Source organism: Chiloscyllium plagiosum, chromosome 3, assembly GCF_004010195.1.
Source record: "Chiloscyllium plagiosum isolate BGI_BamShark_2017 chromosome 3, ASM401019v2, whole genome shotgun sequence".
Lineage (NCBI taxonomy): Eukaryota > Metazoa > Chordata > Chondrichthyes > Orectolobiformes > Hemiscylliidae > Chiloscyllium > Chiloscyllium plagiosum.
The window spans coordinates 16,044,802-16,064,362 of NC_057712.1; the positions used below are offsets into that span (position 1 = coordinate 16,044,802).

General features: G+C 41.6%; 1 protein-coding gene across 1 annotated transcript in view; it reads right to left on the reverse strand.

The window, feature by feature from the left end:
- Positions 1-3,310, reverse strand: part of LOC122548596 (phosphatidate phosphatase LPIN1-like) — a 108,804-nt gene extending 105,494 nt beyond the window's left edge. The window contains exon 1 of the mRNA XM_043687431.1: positions 3,026-3,310. Coding sequence (XP_043543366.1) covers positions 3,026-3,094 — 69 coding nt within the window. The 5' untranslated portion in view covers positions 3,095-3,310. The remainder of the gene's footprint in view (positions 1-3,025) is intronic.
- Positions 3,311-19,561: the final 16,251 nt, after the last annotated feature.

Genomic DNA, 19,561 nt, shown 5'->3' on the forward strand with positions numbered 1-19,561 from the left:
TGTTGGACGAGAACCTGGTATTGTAATACATAGTTAAAATCAAAGTCAAAGTCATTCTAAAATTTAGTCTTGATGAGTGTATCTAAGAGGAGTCATAGTGGGGCTTAGAGAATTAACTTTCTCACCATAGCTGCTATCAGACCTTCTTGATTCTAGTATAAGTTATCACAAGGATAGTTATTTTTTAAAATAATAAAGAAATATTTTTATTAACAATGTGAAATTAAGAGAAAAGTTGGCTGAACCTTACTTGTCCTAATGGCTTGATATTGTTACGTTTGCAGATGATACCAAAATTGGAGGTGCAGTGGACAGCAAAGAAGATTACCTCAGAATACAATGGGATCTTGACCAGATGGGCCGAGAAGTGGCAGATGGCGTTTAACTTAGATAAATGTGACGTGCTGCATTTTGGAAAGGCAAATCGGGGCAGGACTTATAAACTTAATGGTAAGGTCCTGGGTAACATTGCTGAACAAAGACCTTGGAATGCAGGTTCATAGCTCCTTGAAAGTAGAATTAAATGTAGGTAGGATAGTGGAGGCAGCATTTGGTACGCTTTCTTTTATTAGGCAAAGCATTGAGTACAGGAGTTGGGAGCTCATGTTGTGGCTGTACAGGACAATGGTTAAGTCACTTTTGTAATATTGCATGCAATTCTGGTCTTCTTCCTATCGGAAAGATGTCGTGAAAACTGAAAGGGTTCAGAAGAAATTTGCAAGGATGATGCCAGGGTTGGAGGATTTGAGCTAGAAGGAGATGTGGAATAAGCTGGGGCTGTTTTCTCTGGAGCATTGGCAGTTATGGGGTGGCCTTACAGAAGTTTATAAAATCAGAGTTGTATGATGGCATGAATAGCCAAGGTCTTTTCCCTCGAGTGGGGGAATTCAAAACTAGAGGGCATAGACTTAGGGGAGGGGAAAGATTTTAAAAAAAAAAGGACATAAGGGGCAGAGAGCGATGCACGTCTGGAATGAGCTGCTGCAGAGAAAGTGGTGGAGGCCAGTACAATTACATTTAGAAGCCATCTGGATGGGTATGGGAATAGGAAGGATTTAAAGGGATATGGGCCAAATGGGACGAGATTAGGATTTCTGGTCAGCATGGACCAGAACATAGTGGGCGGCACGGTGGCACAGTGGTTAGCACTGCTGCCTCACAGCGCCAGAGATCCGGGTTCAATTCCCACCTTAGGCGACTAACTGTGTGGAGTTTGCATGTTCTCCCCGTGTCTGCGTGGGTTTCCTCCGGGTGCTCCGGTTTCCTCCCACAGTCCCAAGATGTGCAGGTCAGGTGAATTGGTCATGCTAAATTGCCCGTAGTGTTAGGTAAGGGGTAAACGTAAGGGTATGGGTGGGTTGCGCTTCGGCGCGGTGGTGTGGACTTGTTGGGCCGAAGGGCATGGCATGGAATCTAATCGAATCTAATCTCAGACTCTATAACAACAGTACTTTTGTTTACAGCTTATCATTTTGAAAGTATTTTCCAAAATGAATTACTTGAAGCAAATGGGAGTGGTTTCCTAAGTATGGTAGTCACATTCCATAAAAGAAGGCACTGCTAGAGATTGAAATGGTGACCAGAAAAACAGGAGGACTTGGATTCTCCATAACAATACTATGGACCTTTACCTTCCATTTGAATCATCAGAAACAAATACACTTTTATCATCTCAGACTTTAAAGTAAATGCTTCAAGGAGGAAGCACTCCATCAGAGCTGTGCAGCACAAAAACAGACCCTTCGGTCCAACTTGTCCATGCCAACCAGGTATTCTAACCCAATCTAGTCCCATTTTCCAGCACTGGCCCATATCCCTCCAAACCCTTCCTGTTCATGTATCCATCCAGATGCCTTTTTAAAAAACCTGTCTGATCCCTACTTGCAGAGCATTTTAGTACACAATTGTAAAAACAGGCTCCCACAATGCACTTGGGGACTTGGTCTCAGTTTAGAAACTACCAGCTAAATGTCACAGAGCTTGAGAAACGTTGCAGCTAAATGGAGGTGGAGGCTGTTTATTGCAGAAGGTATGTGCATTATTATTAAACCTATTTTCTTAATCAAAATTTGTTCAAAAATGTTATTACACATGTCTGGATCAAGTGGGACTTGAACCCAGGTCTCTCAGTTCAGTACAAGTTTGTAAGCCAGGCACAGGTGATCCTCATGGCTCCTTCAGCAGGCTTACTACTAAATATCACCTCAACTCACGAATGCAATGAGTCAACACTCTGCAAAACCATCACACCAAGCCTACTCCCCTCAATCCCACCCTCCACACTGATAACTGGGAAAGCCAACAGTGTGGAATTAAGTAAACAGATAAGATGCAATGGAAAGGTAGTTAAAGAAAAACAGGTTCAGACATTTTGTCTAAAGCCCACATGCTTGGAATTTACAGGACTTCCTCAATATCATCCTTTCCCACTTTAAGTTACCGTAGAAGAAACAATTTATTGAAATAAATTTCAATTGAAAGCTTTCAACAGAGGCATTCACCTTTAATTGAAGACACCTGGTTCAATTTCTATGCTGCAACCCCAATTATTTGAATCAAAAGTAGTTGGTGGATGTTTGCTGTTAGATTTCTTTTCCTCAAAATGTAACTTCAGTATCAACGCCTGACAGAAAATAGCTTCGGAAAGTAGCACGCCCTGCAAGGCGTGTAACCAACTCTCTTCATATTAGATCAAAAGGAGGCATTTTGCAAAAAAAAAAAAGTGTTATTTTCAAATACCTGAATTATAGGAACTAATTAAAGATTACCCAAGTCAAATACAAATGGACAGAAATATCACACAATACAGGTTTTGCCCTTTTGATAGTCACTAGGAAGGGATCAGAACTAGTTTGGTCTACTTAAACTCATTTGGAAATTAATACCAGGTCACAGCAATAATTAGTGCATTAATTAGATATCTGCATAACATAATAAACATATCAAAATGCTGGTCTTTCATGCCAAGGTATCATGTTTATTTATTAGATTCTCAGAGTGAGAGTTATTAAAGCACAGAACTTACCCATGACCAAATAGATTCTGTTGGACTTCCAATATACTTAATTTCTTCTTCATTTTCTTCTTCTATCATTTTCTTTTCATACTTTCCTCAATACAAGTTAAATGCACGTCCTGAGCAGTGTTGTTTCAAAGGAAATCTTGTCTACTGAATACCCAGTATGTTGCTGATCATGTTTATGTGCTAATTTTACATGGCCATCCAAGCAGAAACCTGAGCAGAGCGTCAGACTACAGTCCCTGACCCCTCAGATATTCCAGAGTCACAAAGCAACAAGTTCAGCTGCAGTTTTAATGGAAGGTTTAAAGATTGGTAAACAACCCAATTAAAACTAAGTATTTGAAGCAGTTTAAGTATTATTAAATCTTACGCATCACAGGCTTGCTAACATCACATTTCTCTAGAAACCTTAAATTGGACAAGTTTCAATTATCACAGGATCCATTAGGGAACTTGCAGTGCAGGTTGCTCCTGATTCAGAACTCGGGGAATCAAAATAAAAAAGAAGACAATGTACAAAGCATTGAACTAAAAAAAAACACAAATCAATAGCAATCTTATTTACATAATTATTTGATTATATTAGAACATTTAAATGGTTGCAAAGAACATCATACTGATAACAGATCTCCTTTGCAAGCAATTAAAGGCAATTGGGCTTATTGCTTAATCTAATAAGGTCAAATGAAAGGGCTCGTTCACAACTGAGAGAATAAAAACAAGGTCAGAGAGCAAAACATCTTAATTTAAGTGAAGCAACATTGAGGATATGTCAAATGTGTGAGTCAAGCATGTTTCTCCTTTAAGGCTTTGTTTAGGGTCTGCAGCTGCAATACGTGTGTATTATTTACACTTTGCTGCTTTATTCTGGTTGTGATGTATTGCATTTGAATCATCCTGGCTACCTCTGAGACAAAGGTGATGAAATTTTGTGCAGCTCCTCCACCTCCACAATCATAATTTTAACAGTTTAGATATTTAGGATTGGAAGTGGGAGAAAGTCCTGAAAAATTCACCTTAAGTTATTGGTGTAAATATAGGTTGGGAGAAAGAGTGCAAGAGAAATGATCAGTGGCTAATTATAGTAAAATAATAAATATTGATATTGGTTGTAAGTTTGCTCACTGAGCTGGAAGGTTTGTTCTCAGATGTTTCGTTACCATGCTTGGTAACATCATCAGTGAACCTCCCTTGAAGCACTGGTGCACTGTCCTGCTTTCCATTTATCTGTCTTGGTCTGTTGTGGTGGGCGATATCACTTCCAGTTCTTTTTCTGAGAGGTTGGTAAATGGGATCCAAATCAATGTATTTGTTGATGGAATTCCGGTTTGAATCCCAAGCCTCTAGGAATTCCTGTGTGTGTTTCTCTTTAGCCTGTCCCAAGATGGATGCATTGTCCCAGTCGAACTGGTGTCCCTTGCTGTCTGTGCAAAAATACTAGTGATAGTTGATCATGTCTTTTGGTGGCTAGTTGGTGCTCATGTATCCTGGTGGCTAGTTTCCTGCCAGTGACCGATGTAATATTTATTGCAGTCCTTGCAGGGTATTTTTTTATGCCGTTTGTTCTGCTGGTTGTTGGTAAAGGATCCTTTAAATTCATCAAGAGCTGTTTCAGCGTGTTGGTAGGTTTGTGGGGCCCCATGATGCCAAGGGTCTGGAGTTGTCATCTCTGACATGTCATTAATGTATGGTCGTGTGGCTGTAGTTTCTGGGAGTGTTGTGCCTTCTTGTTTAGGTTGGTTGTGTTAGAATTGGTGGACTGTGCTTATCGGATAGCCGTTGTTCTTGAATACATTGTATAGGTGTTTTTCTTTGGCATCTCATAGTTCCTGGGCGCTGCAGTGTGTTGTGGCTCATTTAAATAATGTCCTGTTGCAGCTTAGTTTGTGGGAGTTGGAATGATTGCTCCTGTAGTTGAGTATCTGGTCTGTGTGTCACTTTCCTGTTAACCCTGATCTGCAGCTCTCCATTGGCTTCTCATTGGAAGAATCCAACGCACCCCATTTCTATGGATTACCAAAGCACACAAACCAGTGGCCCCATCAGACCCTTCGTCTCACATCCCAGCACTCCAACATACAGACTAGCAAAGGAGCTTCAACACAAACTGAAATAGCTAGTAGAAGACTCCTGCCACTCCATCCAAACCACACAAAAATTCCTGAACATCATTAAAGACACCAAGGTAGAGGACAACGAGGTCATGATTTCCTTCGATGTAACAGCCCTGTTCACACCAATTCATATCAGCTGGCCAAAGAAACACTGACCCCACTGCTAGATGAACCAAGAACACCTACGCCAGGCAGCACCAACTCTATCAACAAGGACACCATCCTCAAACTAGTAGACCTGTGCCTCACAACCCACTTCACCTTCAATGACTAGACCTGCAAACAAATCAACGGGACATGCATGGGATCACCGATATCGGGAATCCTGGTGGAAGCAGTTGTGCAGAGGTTGGAATGATCCAGCCCAAGCATGGGACCGCTGTGTGGATGACATTTTATCATAAAACAGAACAAATTTGAAGAAACACATAAACAACATCCTTACTGGTATAACGTTCACCAAAGAGGAAAAAAACAACAACAGACTTTCTTTCATAGATGTCATAGTAGAGCGAAAAGCCAATGGAGAACTGTAGACTAGTACCTACAGGAAAGTGACACACAGCAGATACTCAACTACAGGAGCAATCATCCCAAGTCGGGCAAACAGAGCAACATCAGGACATTACTTAAATGAGCCAGAACACATTGCAGCACCCAGGAACTGCTGTAGGAAAAAAACCTTTACAATGTATTCAAGAACAATGGGTCCCCGATAAGCACAGTCTGCTGATTCTAACACTACAAACCTAAACAAGAAGACACAACACGCCCAGAGACTCTAGCCACATGACCATACATTAAAGATATCTCTGAGATGATGACCAGACTACTCCAGCTCCTTGGCGACATGGGGCCCCACAAACCTACCAACACACTGAAACAGCTCTTGATGAATTTAAAGGACCCTGTACCAACAACCAGCAGAACGGATGTCAGATACAAAATGCCCTGCAAGGACAATAACAAATATTATATAGGACAGATTGGTAGGAAGCTAGACACCAGGATACATGATCACCAACTAGCCACCAATAGACATGATCAACTATCACTGGTATCCTTACACATAGACAATGAGGGACACCAGTTCGACTGGGACAATGCATCCATCTTGGGACAGGCTAAACAGAGACACACATGAGAATTCCTAGAGGCCTGGGATTCAAACTGGAACTCCATCAACAATCACATCGATTTGGACCCCATTTACCAACGTCTCAGAGAAAGAACCAGAAGTGATATCACCCACCACAATCAAGACACATAAATAGAAAGTGGGACAGTACACCAGCACTTCATCAGAGGCTCGCTGACGCTGTTACCTAGCATGGTGATTAAATGTCTGAGAAACAAACCTTCCAGGTTAGTGAACAAACTTTACAACCTGAACCATAACCTGAGCTACAAATCTTCACAAAAATCGTGAATATTGATATTGCGGTCAATTGATATTCACAGTAAAATAATTAACTTTTTTTATAATATACATTTCCTATTTCACTGCAAAAGGAAAGGTCCTGTTAAATGAAGCACTTGTTTGGGGGAGTTGACCATTTGACAATAACTGATATTTTTACCCTCTGATCAGATTAAGTCTAGTCCTTTTTGAGTTGATCTTGTATCTAACGGTACTGTCTTTTTTAATGAATTGAAGGACTTTAACACCAAAAATGGTTAAGCATTAATGGATTCCTTTAGTTGCAAAGTTTCCCCTCTCGGTGTGAGCTTCCGACTGAGCTGACTTATAATTTCATGTATACCATTCCAAACATCAAGCTCAGGTTCTGTATAGACAAATAGAGTGCTGTGGTTTCTCAGATGTTGTAATGAATCATCTTCTGAAATGACTGAGATTGTACCAAAGGATGATTCATCATCAGGCTGAGGGTTTCACACTTGCATTGTCAGCCTTCTGCGCCAGCCGTGGAGATGATGAGGTGGGAGTTGTGCAGAATGTAAGTGCCACTACAGCACCCTTGATAATGCAGGAATTGTCACCTTTGGTCATAAGTGAGTGAAATCCCTTTCTATTCAGGCAGCTTTGAGGGCCACGCCAGCAGTCAATAGCCTTCTGAGGAAATCCAGGCCCAGCAAATCCTATTGCTCATGCAGATCCATGGTGAACTGAAAAACTATTGCTTTCCTGTCAAGAGCATCAGTTACATTGTGGGTGCTTTTGTGGGCTGTTAACTGGGAGATGCTACATTAGTGCCCTGTGAAGGTTTGGAAGAAGCCAGTGCTGAAAAAAATCAATGCTGCTATGATCTTCAGTCCTGCATGTATATTGCTTCCTCCCAAGCCAAACAACTACAGATCTGCCTGCAGCCCGTAGCAAATAGAGGTGACTGTTTCCCAATCTGTTGTTCCCTCATACTGTTGTTCAATACTGGAGGTAGCTACACCATTTTCTGGATTCCCTTTCTTTAGCTCAGTTGGCTGGATGGCTAGTATGCAGTGGTGAGTGAAGCCAACAGCTTCAGTTCAATTCTCACATTGGCTGAGGTCACCAAAAAGATCCCAGCTTGACCTCCCCCCCTCCTCCTCTGAGGTGTGGTAACCCTCACAAATCATTGAAAGTCCACATTCATCCAGTGAACAGATTCACAAGGAAGCTACCATGTGTGTTCAATACTCCTGTATCCCTGGTGTTGTGTTATGCTGTCTTGTTTAATCTGTGGTCTGGCTGGGTATTTGGGCTTACTTGTGTGGGCAGTCTTGGTGTCACATGATTTTCAGATGTCCAGTAAAGCTGGGCAGCTTTTAGGTGGGTGCAACATGCTGCATCTACTATAGATTTTATTCATTTCATGCAGACCTTAGTAATAGTGTTGGCTACAGTGAAAGTGTGTAACTATTGTTGGTGGGTATTTCCCTTTCTCTAGCCCAGAAGATCCTTCCTGAAGGTTATAGAGTCATAGAGATGTACAGCATGGAAAAAGACCCTTCGGTCCAATCTGTCCATGCCGACCAGATATCCCAACCCAATCTAGTCCCATCTGCCAGCAACCGGCCCATATCCCTCCAAACCCTTCCTATTCATATACCCATCCAAATGCCTCTTAAATGTTGCAATTGTACCAGTTTCCATCACATCCTCTGGCAGCTCATTCCATACACGTACCACCCTCTGCATGAAAAAGTTGCCCCTTAAGTCTCTTTTATATCTTTCCCCTCTCATCCTAAACCTATGCCCTCTAGTTCTGGACTCCCCAACCCCAAGGAAAAGACTTTGTCTATTTATCCTATCCATGCCCCTCATAATTTTGTAAACCTCCATATCCCTCTAGAGTTGAGATTTCTACAGAAATGCAACCTTTGAGAAACATAATATCTCTTCAACTCATTCCTCAATTATCAATTCCTTATCTGGAGACTAGGTCCCTGTGTTTTTGATTCCATTTGAAATGATCACTGCATAGCATACCAAATGCCTTCTTCGCTATCCTATCTACCTGCGACTCCACTTTCAAGGAGCTATGAACCTGCACTCCAAGGTCTCTTTGTTCGGCAACACTCCCTAGGACCTTACCATTAAGTGTATAAGTCCTGCTAAGATTTGCTTTCCCAAAATGCAGCACCTCGCATTTATCTGAATTAAACTTCATCTGCCACTACTCAGCCCATTGGGCCATCTGGTCCAGATCCTGTTATAATTAGGAGGTAACCCTCTTCGCTGTCCACTACACCTTCAATTTTGGTGTCATCTGCAAACTTACTAACTGTACCTCTTATGCTCACATCCAAATTATTTATGTAAATGACAAAAAGTAGAGGACCCAGCACCGATCCTTGTGGCACTCCACTGGTCTCAGGCCTCCAGTCTGAAAAACAACCCTCCACCATCACCCTCTGTCTTCTACCTTTTGAGCCAGTTCTGTATCCAAATGGCTAGTTGTCCCTGTATTCAGTGGGATCTAACCTTGCTAATCAATCTCCCATGGGGAACCTTGCCAAGCGCCTTACTGAAGTCCATATAGATCACATCTACTGCTCTGCCCTCCTCAATCTTCTTTGTTACTTCTTCAAAAAACTCAATCAAGTTTGTGAGACATGATTTCCCATGCACAAAGCCATGCTGACTATCCCGAATCAGTTGCTAATTCATTAGGGTTCTAAGAGGTCTACTGAAAAGTCACACTCGTGCCTCTGGGCCATCATCTGCTGACAAACTAGACAATAGACTCTTGGGGTTTCTCTCAGTACAAGATGAGTCTATTAATCCTGAGATTATTTCTTACCTTGAGCCGATCTTACAACTTCCTTGAAATTTTCTGGATCTTCCTGAGTAACCACATAAATACCAGGTCTGTTAACTCTGCAAAGTCCCTCCTTGCCAATAATGTTCACTTCTTGGATCATCTATCAATTGTTCTGTAAAATAGAATTACATACATTGCTTGAACAGGTGTAGTTCAGCAAAAGTGACTAGATGCCTATTACATAATGAGCTTTCTGCTAACCATGAATTCAACAGTTAAAATGTCGGATTGTACTTTTAAGTCAGTGTAAATTTTTTAAAACGTTCTTTAGATTTTGTGTCAGTAAAATGAAGTGTTCCTTTTTTAAGAAGAACTGGTGCTGTTGTAAGAGTTGTTACTTTTGTTTGATTTTCGAGGACAAAGCTCTTCATATGTCAGCTCAAAAACTGTTTTTATTTTGTCTTTTAGTTTCATTCAGGCAATGTTAGAAGTTTCTTTTATTGAAGGAATTTAGAGCTAATCTATTGCTGATTAAAATGAGTGTCTATCTACAGCTGCTTGTACCCACAGAAACTAGTGACGCCAAACCACTGAATTCTTTGATGGCCAGGACTATTGTCCACCTGATCTTTAAGCCAGTTTTCCAAATTTCTGCTACCAAGATCTTGGAAGACAGCCAGTGCTGCTAACCATGGAGTTTTCTTTAATATATAAACATGTATCAGGTGTAGATGATAAAATGCATATGTCATTCCCCTTCGCATAAGAAAATAGGAAGTGGATAATATTTTATTGAAGGATCCAAAGTTGTACAGTTCATCACCCAAAGATAAAATAGACCTTTTTAGGTTTTGGATGACGCAAAACTACTTTCCGTGTCCGCTTTATTCATTGTCAGTACTTATAGTACACATCAGCTCAGGAATTTGGCACAAACAGTTTTTAAGTGTCTTAATAAAATAATTATCTAGACATGCCAGACCTCCATTCCAAAAAAGACTTGAGGAGTTAATGTCACCGTGCCACACTTGAGAAATATTTAGTGTACACCAGAATTTAATTGCAGCTATTACAAACAATTATTATATTCACAGAAACAGATATATAAGCATCTATTAGGCTACTATACATGTTTCTATTAACGTGTCATGTGTCAAGTGATCCCCAATAAGTGAAATCTGAGACATTTATGCCTTGAGTCAAATGCTATGATACAATGATTATATCATGACTGTGATACATAACACAGCCATGGCTTTTTTAAAGTAAGGGAACAAAAAATAAACACAATATTTAAAACCTGGTCACATTCAGGCCACGTAAAACTCTCTAAGATTTCTCCTTTGTATTTATTGCACTGACTATACAGTTGGACGTAGTGCAAATGCTGAAATGGAACAGGAGATGTGATACTGAGGAAGTTTGTAAACATAAGGAGTCTTCATGTTGTCTCCGTTTTGCAGAAAGTCTGTGAATTTTGTGGTAATGGCATTTGGGCTTTTAATGGAATGTGCTCAGTGAGCGTTTGGAAATTCTGAAGTTAATTTGCAGCACAGTCACTGCTAAGGTGTTAACTTGGCTCAGTTAAGTGAACAGTGCCATATAATGGTTATTCAAAGTCCCACCACTGACAGAATATCCATTTGGAAATATTTTTGGCTCTGTTTTGTCGAATCATAGAATCCCAACAATGTGGGAACACCAACCCTCCAAAGAGCTCCCCACCCAGCCTAACACCCCTTTCCTGTAACACTGCATTTCTCATGGCTAATCCATCTATCCTGCACATCCCCAGACACTACAGAACAATTTAGCATGGCCAATCCACCTAACCTGCACATGGGAGGAAACCGGAGCACCCGGAGGAACCCACACAGACAATGAGAGAATATTCAAACTCCACCGAGACAGTCACCAAAGGCTGGTATTGAATATGGGTCCCTGGCACTGTGAGGCAACAGTGCCAACGACTGAGCCCACATACCATTCTTATAATATTGGGTGTTCTGACCTAGCCCCACTCCACTGCTCAGGTCTTCAGGCATTGTGATTTCTTACTGGCCTGAAGCAGCTGGTCATTGTGTATAACTTAGCAGTGAGGCTGGGCCATTTAAAATTGACCCAGAGCTGCACTGAGCTGTACAGTTCATCATCAAAAGATAAAATAGACCTTTTAGGTTTTAGGTGATGCAAAACTACTTTCAGTGTCCGCTTTATTCATTGTCAGTATTTTATAGTACACATCAGCTCAGGAATCTGGCACAAACAGTTTTTAAGTATCTTAAAGAAATAACTATCCAGACATGCCAGATCTCCATTACAAAAAGGACTTGAGGAGTTAATGTCACCCTGCCACCCTTGAGAAACATTAGGTGTACACAAGGATGTAGCCAGGGTTGGAGGGTTTGAGCCATAGGGAGAGGCTGAATAGGCTGGGGCTGTTTTCCCTGGAGTGTCAAGGGCTGAGCGGTGACCTCATAGAGGTTTATAAAATCGTGAGGGGCATGGATAGGTAAATAGACAAGGCCTTTTCCCTGGGGTGGTGGAGTCCAAAACTAGAGGGCATAGGTTTAGGATGAGAGGGGAAAGCTATAAGAGACTTAAGGGGCAACTTTTTCATGCAGAGGGTGGAGCATGTATACAATGAGCTACCAGAGGAAGTGGTGGAGGCTGGTACATTGACAACATTTAAAAGGCATCTGGATGGGTTTATCACTAGGAAGGGTTTAGAGGGATATGGGCCAAGTACTGGCAAATGGGACTAGATTAATTTAGGATACCTTGTCAGACTTGGGCCAAACTGTCAGTTTTGGTGCTGTACATCTTTATGATTCTAAATAAATCTTTCTGACTTCTCAAACTCCAACTCCCCTTTTTACATGCAGGTTTATTCCTAGAAAAGATACAACTTACATTAGGATTCGCCATATACATTCCATGCGGCTACAAGGGCAGATCAAAAACCAATACTCCGCACTTGCCTGGATAAGTGCAGCTCTAATGACAGTCAAGAAGCTTGACACCATCCAGGATAAAGAAGCCCACTTGACTGGCACTGCACCCACAAGCATCCACTCTCTCCACTGACACTCAATGGCAGCAGAATGTAATACTTACACAATACACTGCAGAAATTCACTAATAGTCCTGAGACAGCACCTTTCAAACCCACAACCAATACCACCTTAAATTTCAAAGGGAGCAAATATGTGGGAACACCACTTGCCTGTCCAAGCCACTCACCATCCTAATTTAGAAATATGTCGCTTTTCCTTCAAGGTCAAAATCCCAGAACTCCCTTCCTTTATGGCATCATGAGTGTACCTACAGCAAAAGGACTGCAGTGGTTCAAGAAGGCAGTTCATTTCAACCTTCTCGAGGGCAGCTACGGTGAGGCAATAAATACTGGTCCAGTCAGCGATGCCCACATCCCACAAATTATTTAGAGAAAGGATAAAATGCTCAGTATGTGGAACAGAAAAGATGGGAAGTGTCACCTAATGTGATGCCCTCTATGGAAAAGATCAAATATTCTAAAATGAACACTGCTGCTGACCAGTGAATGGACAAGGTGGCATAAATAATTAACACATAAATAATTAACACTTAAAGCTGGCAGTGTGAAGCCGTCCTCAAAGCTGCTTTGAAATGGTGGCTGTCTCAAAATTGCTGAGCCACCTCTTCCAGTTTAGTGAATGCGTATGTTTATACATCACTGTTCTAAGGTGAGTCCTCACCACAGTTGCTTATGGTGTGAAATCCATCAAATTCAATTTGCCGCCACCATCCTCGGACCTGATAATAATCTACAGGACCTTCTTGGTCTAGTGTAGCAAACTATCTAATATTCTAATGAGAAGAGGCTCTTGTCTTAAACAAGATGCAGCCAATAAAATGTACACTATAATAAACATGTAATTTAGTGTAATTGACACAGAATGCTGTTCCCACATCTGAATCCATGTGACAACATATCATGCGGTGCTGAGTGTCCACAGCATGAACCTCTTTGGACCCTTACACTCTTATACAACAATTACTATAAATAACTTCAAAAACTCTGTACAGTTGTACTGAAAAGCTGATCAAAATGATATTATCTACTTTCCTGAAATTCTATAGTCCTTGTTCTTTTGTAGTTTGTAGAATTCCTACAGTGTGAAAGTAGGCCATTTGGCCCATCATGTCCACACTTTTCCTCCAAAGAGTATTCCTCCCAGACCCACCCCCATCCCTGTACTTCCCATGACTAATCCACCTATTTAGCATAGCCAATCCACCTGACCTGCACGTCTTTGGAAAGTGGGAGGAAACCAGAGCACCCAGAGGAAACCCATACAGACACAAGGAGAACATGCAAACTCCACACAGTCACCCGAGGTTGGAATTGAACTCCGGTCCCTGGCACTGTGAGGCAACAGTGCTAACCACTGAGCCACCGTGCCACCCCTTAACAGTTCAAATCATGTGTGGTTTGTTACAGAGGAATGAGGATTCACAGGAATTGACTTTGTTTCAAGTATTTTAGACACTGCCATGTGTTATCATTTATAATAAAGCTAACCTTAGTATATGTGTCGATTTGAGGCAGGACCCAGAATCCATGGAGAGTTTGTTGGGAGGTGGCGCCTAATTTTGCGGGTGGCTGACGAGTGAAATTCCTGCCACATTCCTCACTTGTAGCCTGATTAAGTCTGTGACAGAAAAGGTGTGTGGACCGCATTCCCACCCTACCACCAGTTGCGGCTCTGAACTAGACCATAATTCTACTACAGCCGGTGATAACTCAGTGAGGGTAAGGCTCATGAGGTGGGGAACTCACTATACAAGGGCGTTACATGCAAAAGTGTGCTACTGGTTCACCTGGGCGATTCCTTTTTCCAATGGCCCCAGTGCCTGCCTGAGGGTCCCAGCATTGAAAAGGGGTATGGCTAGCTAAGAGAGTTTCGCTGCTGACACGGCTCCCCTCCCATGATCAGCGTCCTCAGCAATCCATGGATGGGTGGATCGAAATGTAGCAGGCCTTCTCAAAAAGATGTTACGCCAGCACTCTCACTAAAGGGCAAGAGCTTGGAGCATCTTTGAGTCCACTCAATGGAAGACAATACCAATAATAACTATTGTTAAACCTATCTGGAGCTGGCACCAAATTAAACACTTAAGTGTGCTACAAAATTAGACAAACTGAGTCATATTCTGAGATTCCAGAGCACTCTAAAATGTATCAAACATTTGAGTTGTTATTTGCTTGTAAAAATGACAAAAAGATTGTAAAGATGTTTCCATGCAGTTCTGAATATTTAGAATCCCTACAGTGTGGAAACAGGCCCTTTGGCCCAACACGTCCACACCAACCCTCCGAAGAGTAACTCACCCCCCTACCCTATATACCCCCTACCCTGACTAATGCACCTAACCTACATATCTCTGAACACTATGGGCAATTTAGCACTGCCAGTCCATCTAACCTGCACATCTTTGGATTGTGGAAGGAAACTCGTGCAGACACTGGGAGAGTGTGCAAACTCCACACAGATGGTTGCCTGCAGTTGGAATCAAACTCAGGTCCCAGGCACTGTGAGGTAGAAGTGCTAACCATGAGCCACCATGCTGCTGCCCAATTTATGATTATTCTGCATTCCATGTTAGAATGCCCACAATTTCTATCTCATCAGTTTGTATATTTGCATATTACCCTGTCAAGTTGCTACCCGGTGGTGTAAGTCCACCTTATTTGGTCTACGGTTTCTAGCCCAGATATCCATGTCCCATAAACATGTGGATACTATTTCACTAACTGTTGTAAACTTTTACTAAACTACTTAGAATGACTGGTTGCTGAGATGTCTCATGAGTGAGTGGTCAATCATGTGGTCAATCCATCTATAATTCTCCAAGTTCATCTTCGGAGCAGGAGGCCAAGCTGTTCTTCTTGACAAAATCAGTGGGCTGTTTTGAAGGTTTTCTTTTAAACTCCTTTTTTTCCACTTAACTGTGCTATACAAGGTAATACGAGTTTTTGGCCCATTTAATTGTTTTTTAACTATATCACTGTCCTGTTCAAAGCACTGCCAGTTGTAAATTTTCCAGAAATTGCTGGAGAAACTCAGCAGGTCTGGCAGCATCTGTGAAGAGAAAGCAGTCAATGTTTTGGGTCCAGTGACCCCTCTTCAGAATTACGTATATTCTCTGGGCCTCTTTTTTTTTTAAAAGGCTATCCTTGAGTAATCACTAACAGGGTCTGAGGTATTATCTCCAAAACCATTGTCAATCTCCAATGTTGGAGTGAATAAAGCATTATTACCGTCACAGAAAGAATGGGGCCACAGTTCTTTTTACAGTTCCAGCTCAGTTTAAGAATCAATTTGCAGACTTCAACAAATCTGTGTCGTGACCAATATTTTCCCTTCCTGTTCTACAACCCATAATGCAGTTCTTTAGTTAGGGTTCCAATTTCTCCTTCACTGATCCACTCCAGGTCACATGACAAATTCAGTGCACTGGTCTCCACCTGAAAGAGTTTGCATTAATTAATTTTGAATACAGAAAACCCTGGTTATTTGATTCAAAATGGTTAAGACCATTTTGAATCAAGGGTAAATAATACATTGGCTTACAGAGATTGAGTTTGTACAAGCATGTGTGGGTGGTTGTGTAAGTGTTAGCTTGCAATGCATTCAGCAACAGCCCAATGTCTAGAGCTGTCGTTGTGGCGAATGAGATGTTTTGCATGCAGAGAATGATCGGCACCATTTGTAAAATAGCAAGCTGAAGTGAGAGAGCAACATGGTATTGACACATCTTAATAAGTGCAGTATGGCAATGAATAGCAGAAACATTTGCACATCAGCTGTTTAAACATGGTCAATTGTGGTGGCTCATGTTGTCACTTGGCATTACTGACAGGACACAGCAAGGTTTTATTTCATATAAAAAGCTGCAAAATTTGTAGAAAACTCCCACATTTCACTCTCAAAACTCACTAAAATAATTTTAGAATTGATTTTTTCTTTGCTTTTCTTAAAGCAGCCTTGCTCACCATCCACTTGAATAATAACTCTGCATGCATTCTTCATTAAGATCCCTTTTGCACTTCCCTAGTACAGACTTTGACTGTAAGGTGGTTTCTCATAATACAGCTCCGATGTTGGCACCGAGAGCAAACTGGTACCGTGAGCAGAGCATTAAACACATGAAGAAAGCACCAGCCTCAGCTTGACAGTGCCCACTCCATTGCAATAAGTGTGCAAAGTGTGCTGGAGAGTCAAGACCGTGCACATTCATACTTTCTGTAACTGAACTGTTTTAACTAAAATAAATGGATTCTTATGTTGAGATTATGTTTGGATATGGAACTCATTATTCCCAACCTTCCATTCGTATAAAAGAAAATTCCTGCACTGAGCAGCCTAGATATTAACTAAGTATTAAGTATATTTATAGCACATTATTAATACCATAATTCCTTTATATTTTACCCTTTGTATCCATAGTTCCGTTCTCACCAAATGTGCAGGGCTCTGCGGTCATGTTACACATTGACAGGTACTGATAATTCTGTAACTTTAACAACCAAGATGCCAATCGAGAGACACTGAGCAAAGAGTTGAGCTCCATATATTGGCCATGATCTAATCGAATAGTGAAGCCAACCCAAGAGGCCGATTGACTGGCTCCTGTATCCCATGAAACAGTGCTCAGTCTGATGAGCTGGCCAAAGTTTCAAACTTGTATTCAGGCTTCTTCTGGGATTGTGAGCAGGTGAGATTTGTTACTGATTGAACATATCTGCGCAGACTTAGAATGAATTACTTCAGATTGTCAAACCATATATCTCAGAGGGTTGTTAAAGTTACAGAATTATCAGTACCTGTCAATGTGTAACATGACCGCAGAGCCCTGCACATTTGGTGAGAATGGAACTATGGATACAAAGGGTTAAATATAAAGAGATTATGGTATTAATAATGTGCTTTAAATATACTTTGTTAATATCTAGGCAGAAATATGAATTGCTCCGTGGCTGGTGTGGCAATTATAGTTATTTTCTATAAATTCTGTGGAATGGTAGAATAGATGGAATTTTCCTAGCTCCCGGACAAGGTGGGTAATGACAGGAAAATATGGAGGGATTGGAAGAATGATATTCCCAACATCAAGGAAAGGATACCCCTGATTTTACACCCGTGAATGGCTAGAGACCTTTTTGCATAAGTTACTAATCTCACCTCATCGATATGAAATTTCTGATTCTTCCACATTCCAGAAGGAACTAGATGGCAACGAGTGGCAACTTAGCAGGTTCTTAGTGGCTCCAGCTCACCACTTACGGTATCCAAATTGGCCAACATCTCTGGTTCTGTTCTATGGGTAATGACCTCCTGTGCATCCTGTCCATTTGCATTGGACATGCACTAGCTGCACTACATCATCATGGCATATTTTGGACTGACTTGGATTGCAGGTTTCCACTGCACGCTAGAGTGCACTGATACCTTTCATCATCAGGCTTCGGCTAGGCCACTTTGTGTACAAGTACAGGCAGCTATCTCATGCTATCTCATGCAATGGACCAAGGTTTGGTCTCTTAGTGCTCACTCACTTTGCACCAACGTTTTGCTCACAGCATCTCTGCATGGCCTTGCCTTTTTTGCACTTTGCTGTCGTATTCAAGGTTTACTGTTTAGTTCTGATGCAAAGTCAGGCAGCTGGTCATGGTTGTTGACTGTGATCATTCAAGAGGCTGGGGCACCACACTATGACAATGTCACACTGACAGCATGTGACAGCAACTGATTCGGTAAATGTACCGTATATGCTTTAGTCAAATGGCCATGCCTCAAAATCTAAGGGGTGTAGGCTTCAGTCAGTGCAGCATGATGCTTGGCCTGGCTAAGCTATAGAGCGGGGCTCAGGGGATAATATCAGGAGATAAGGATCACTATTAAAGAGTTGGTTGGGAATGCGTGGTAGATCGGAACTGGTGGTCAGAGTGTAAGGAGGAAAGTGAACCCATGGACTTACACTCCTAAGTGCAACCTGTGTTGCCTTCCATCCTCATTTGAATTGTAAATGTGCAATGGAAATCAAAAGTGGCAGCAAACTCAACTAGAGTGGACTGAATAATTTGTTTTCCTGTCTGAGCACACAGGCACTGTGTATGAGCAATGCCAGGTCCTTCACAGGACAACTGTGTAAATCAGGTCGAAGAGAGCTGTAATCACAGCACCCCGTCTGTGAAGTGCATGCAGTGCCCAACCGTATGGGATGGAAATCCTGGACCCAGACAATCTTCACCACGTCATTATCATTACAAGCTCAAAGACTGGTCAGTTCCCTGTATTACACCTCTTGCACGAAGACAAATGATACGTCATCTGTAACAGAGGGGTCAAAGACAACAACTTGGATTTTTTTTAATCCCCTGAACATCAGCAGAATTTTCACGTAGAGCATAAACAGAGTATAGAAACACTCGGCCCATTGGCATGTTTCTCTGCTGTAAATATTTTATGGTAGAGTAGGCAGATGGCTAAGTGCACCTTGACCAGAAACAGAGCTAAGAGTTGAGATCTGCATAGGACTAGATTGAAGAATGTTCAATACATCCTACCTACAGCAGCAATAGTTGGGAGCTGCATAGATGTCCAATAAAACACTCTTAATTTCGAGAAAGTGAATGGAGTTAAAATAAACACTGTTAGGCTACTGTTCAAACAAATTGGCAAGACCTGCACATTGCCCTGCCAAATGCAGAGAGGGGATGAACATTCAGTGAAAACAGGAGAGGGTTATAATCAGAAACTGGAATTGGTTTAAACAGTGAGTGATCAAGGGGGCAATAATAGCACTCAGGAATAAAAGAAATTAAGTTACTGGAAAATAAAGCAGGTTGGGAACTCTCGGTCTGTTTGTGAATATTGGTTAGACAGTGGATATAGGTCTTGTAGTATTGTTGAGTTGGTTATCTCACACAGCAGCTCTCTGTAATAGCTGAAGCTAGTGATGATCTGGAAGCTGATGTGTGGTGCTCAGTCTGCAATAGGTAGCAGCAGTTAAATGAATGTTACTTTCTATCACACAACAATGGCTTCCTGGTCAGCATGTTTGTTGATGATGTGGGGTTTCAACTTGTCAATCTGTCCTACGTTAATTACTAACCAATGCTGGTCCACAAAGAGCTTCACAGATCTTTTTTTATTGCTCAATATGTGACTTGTATT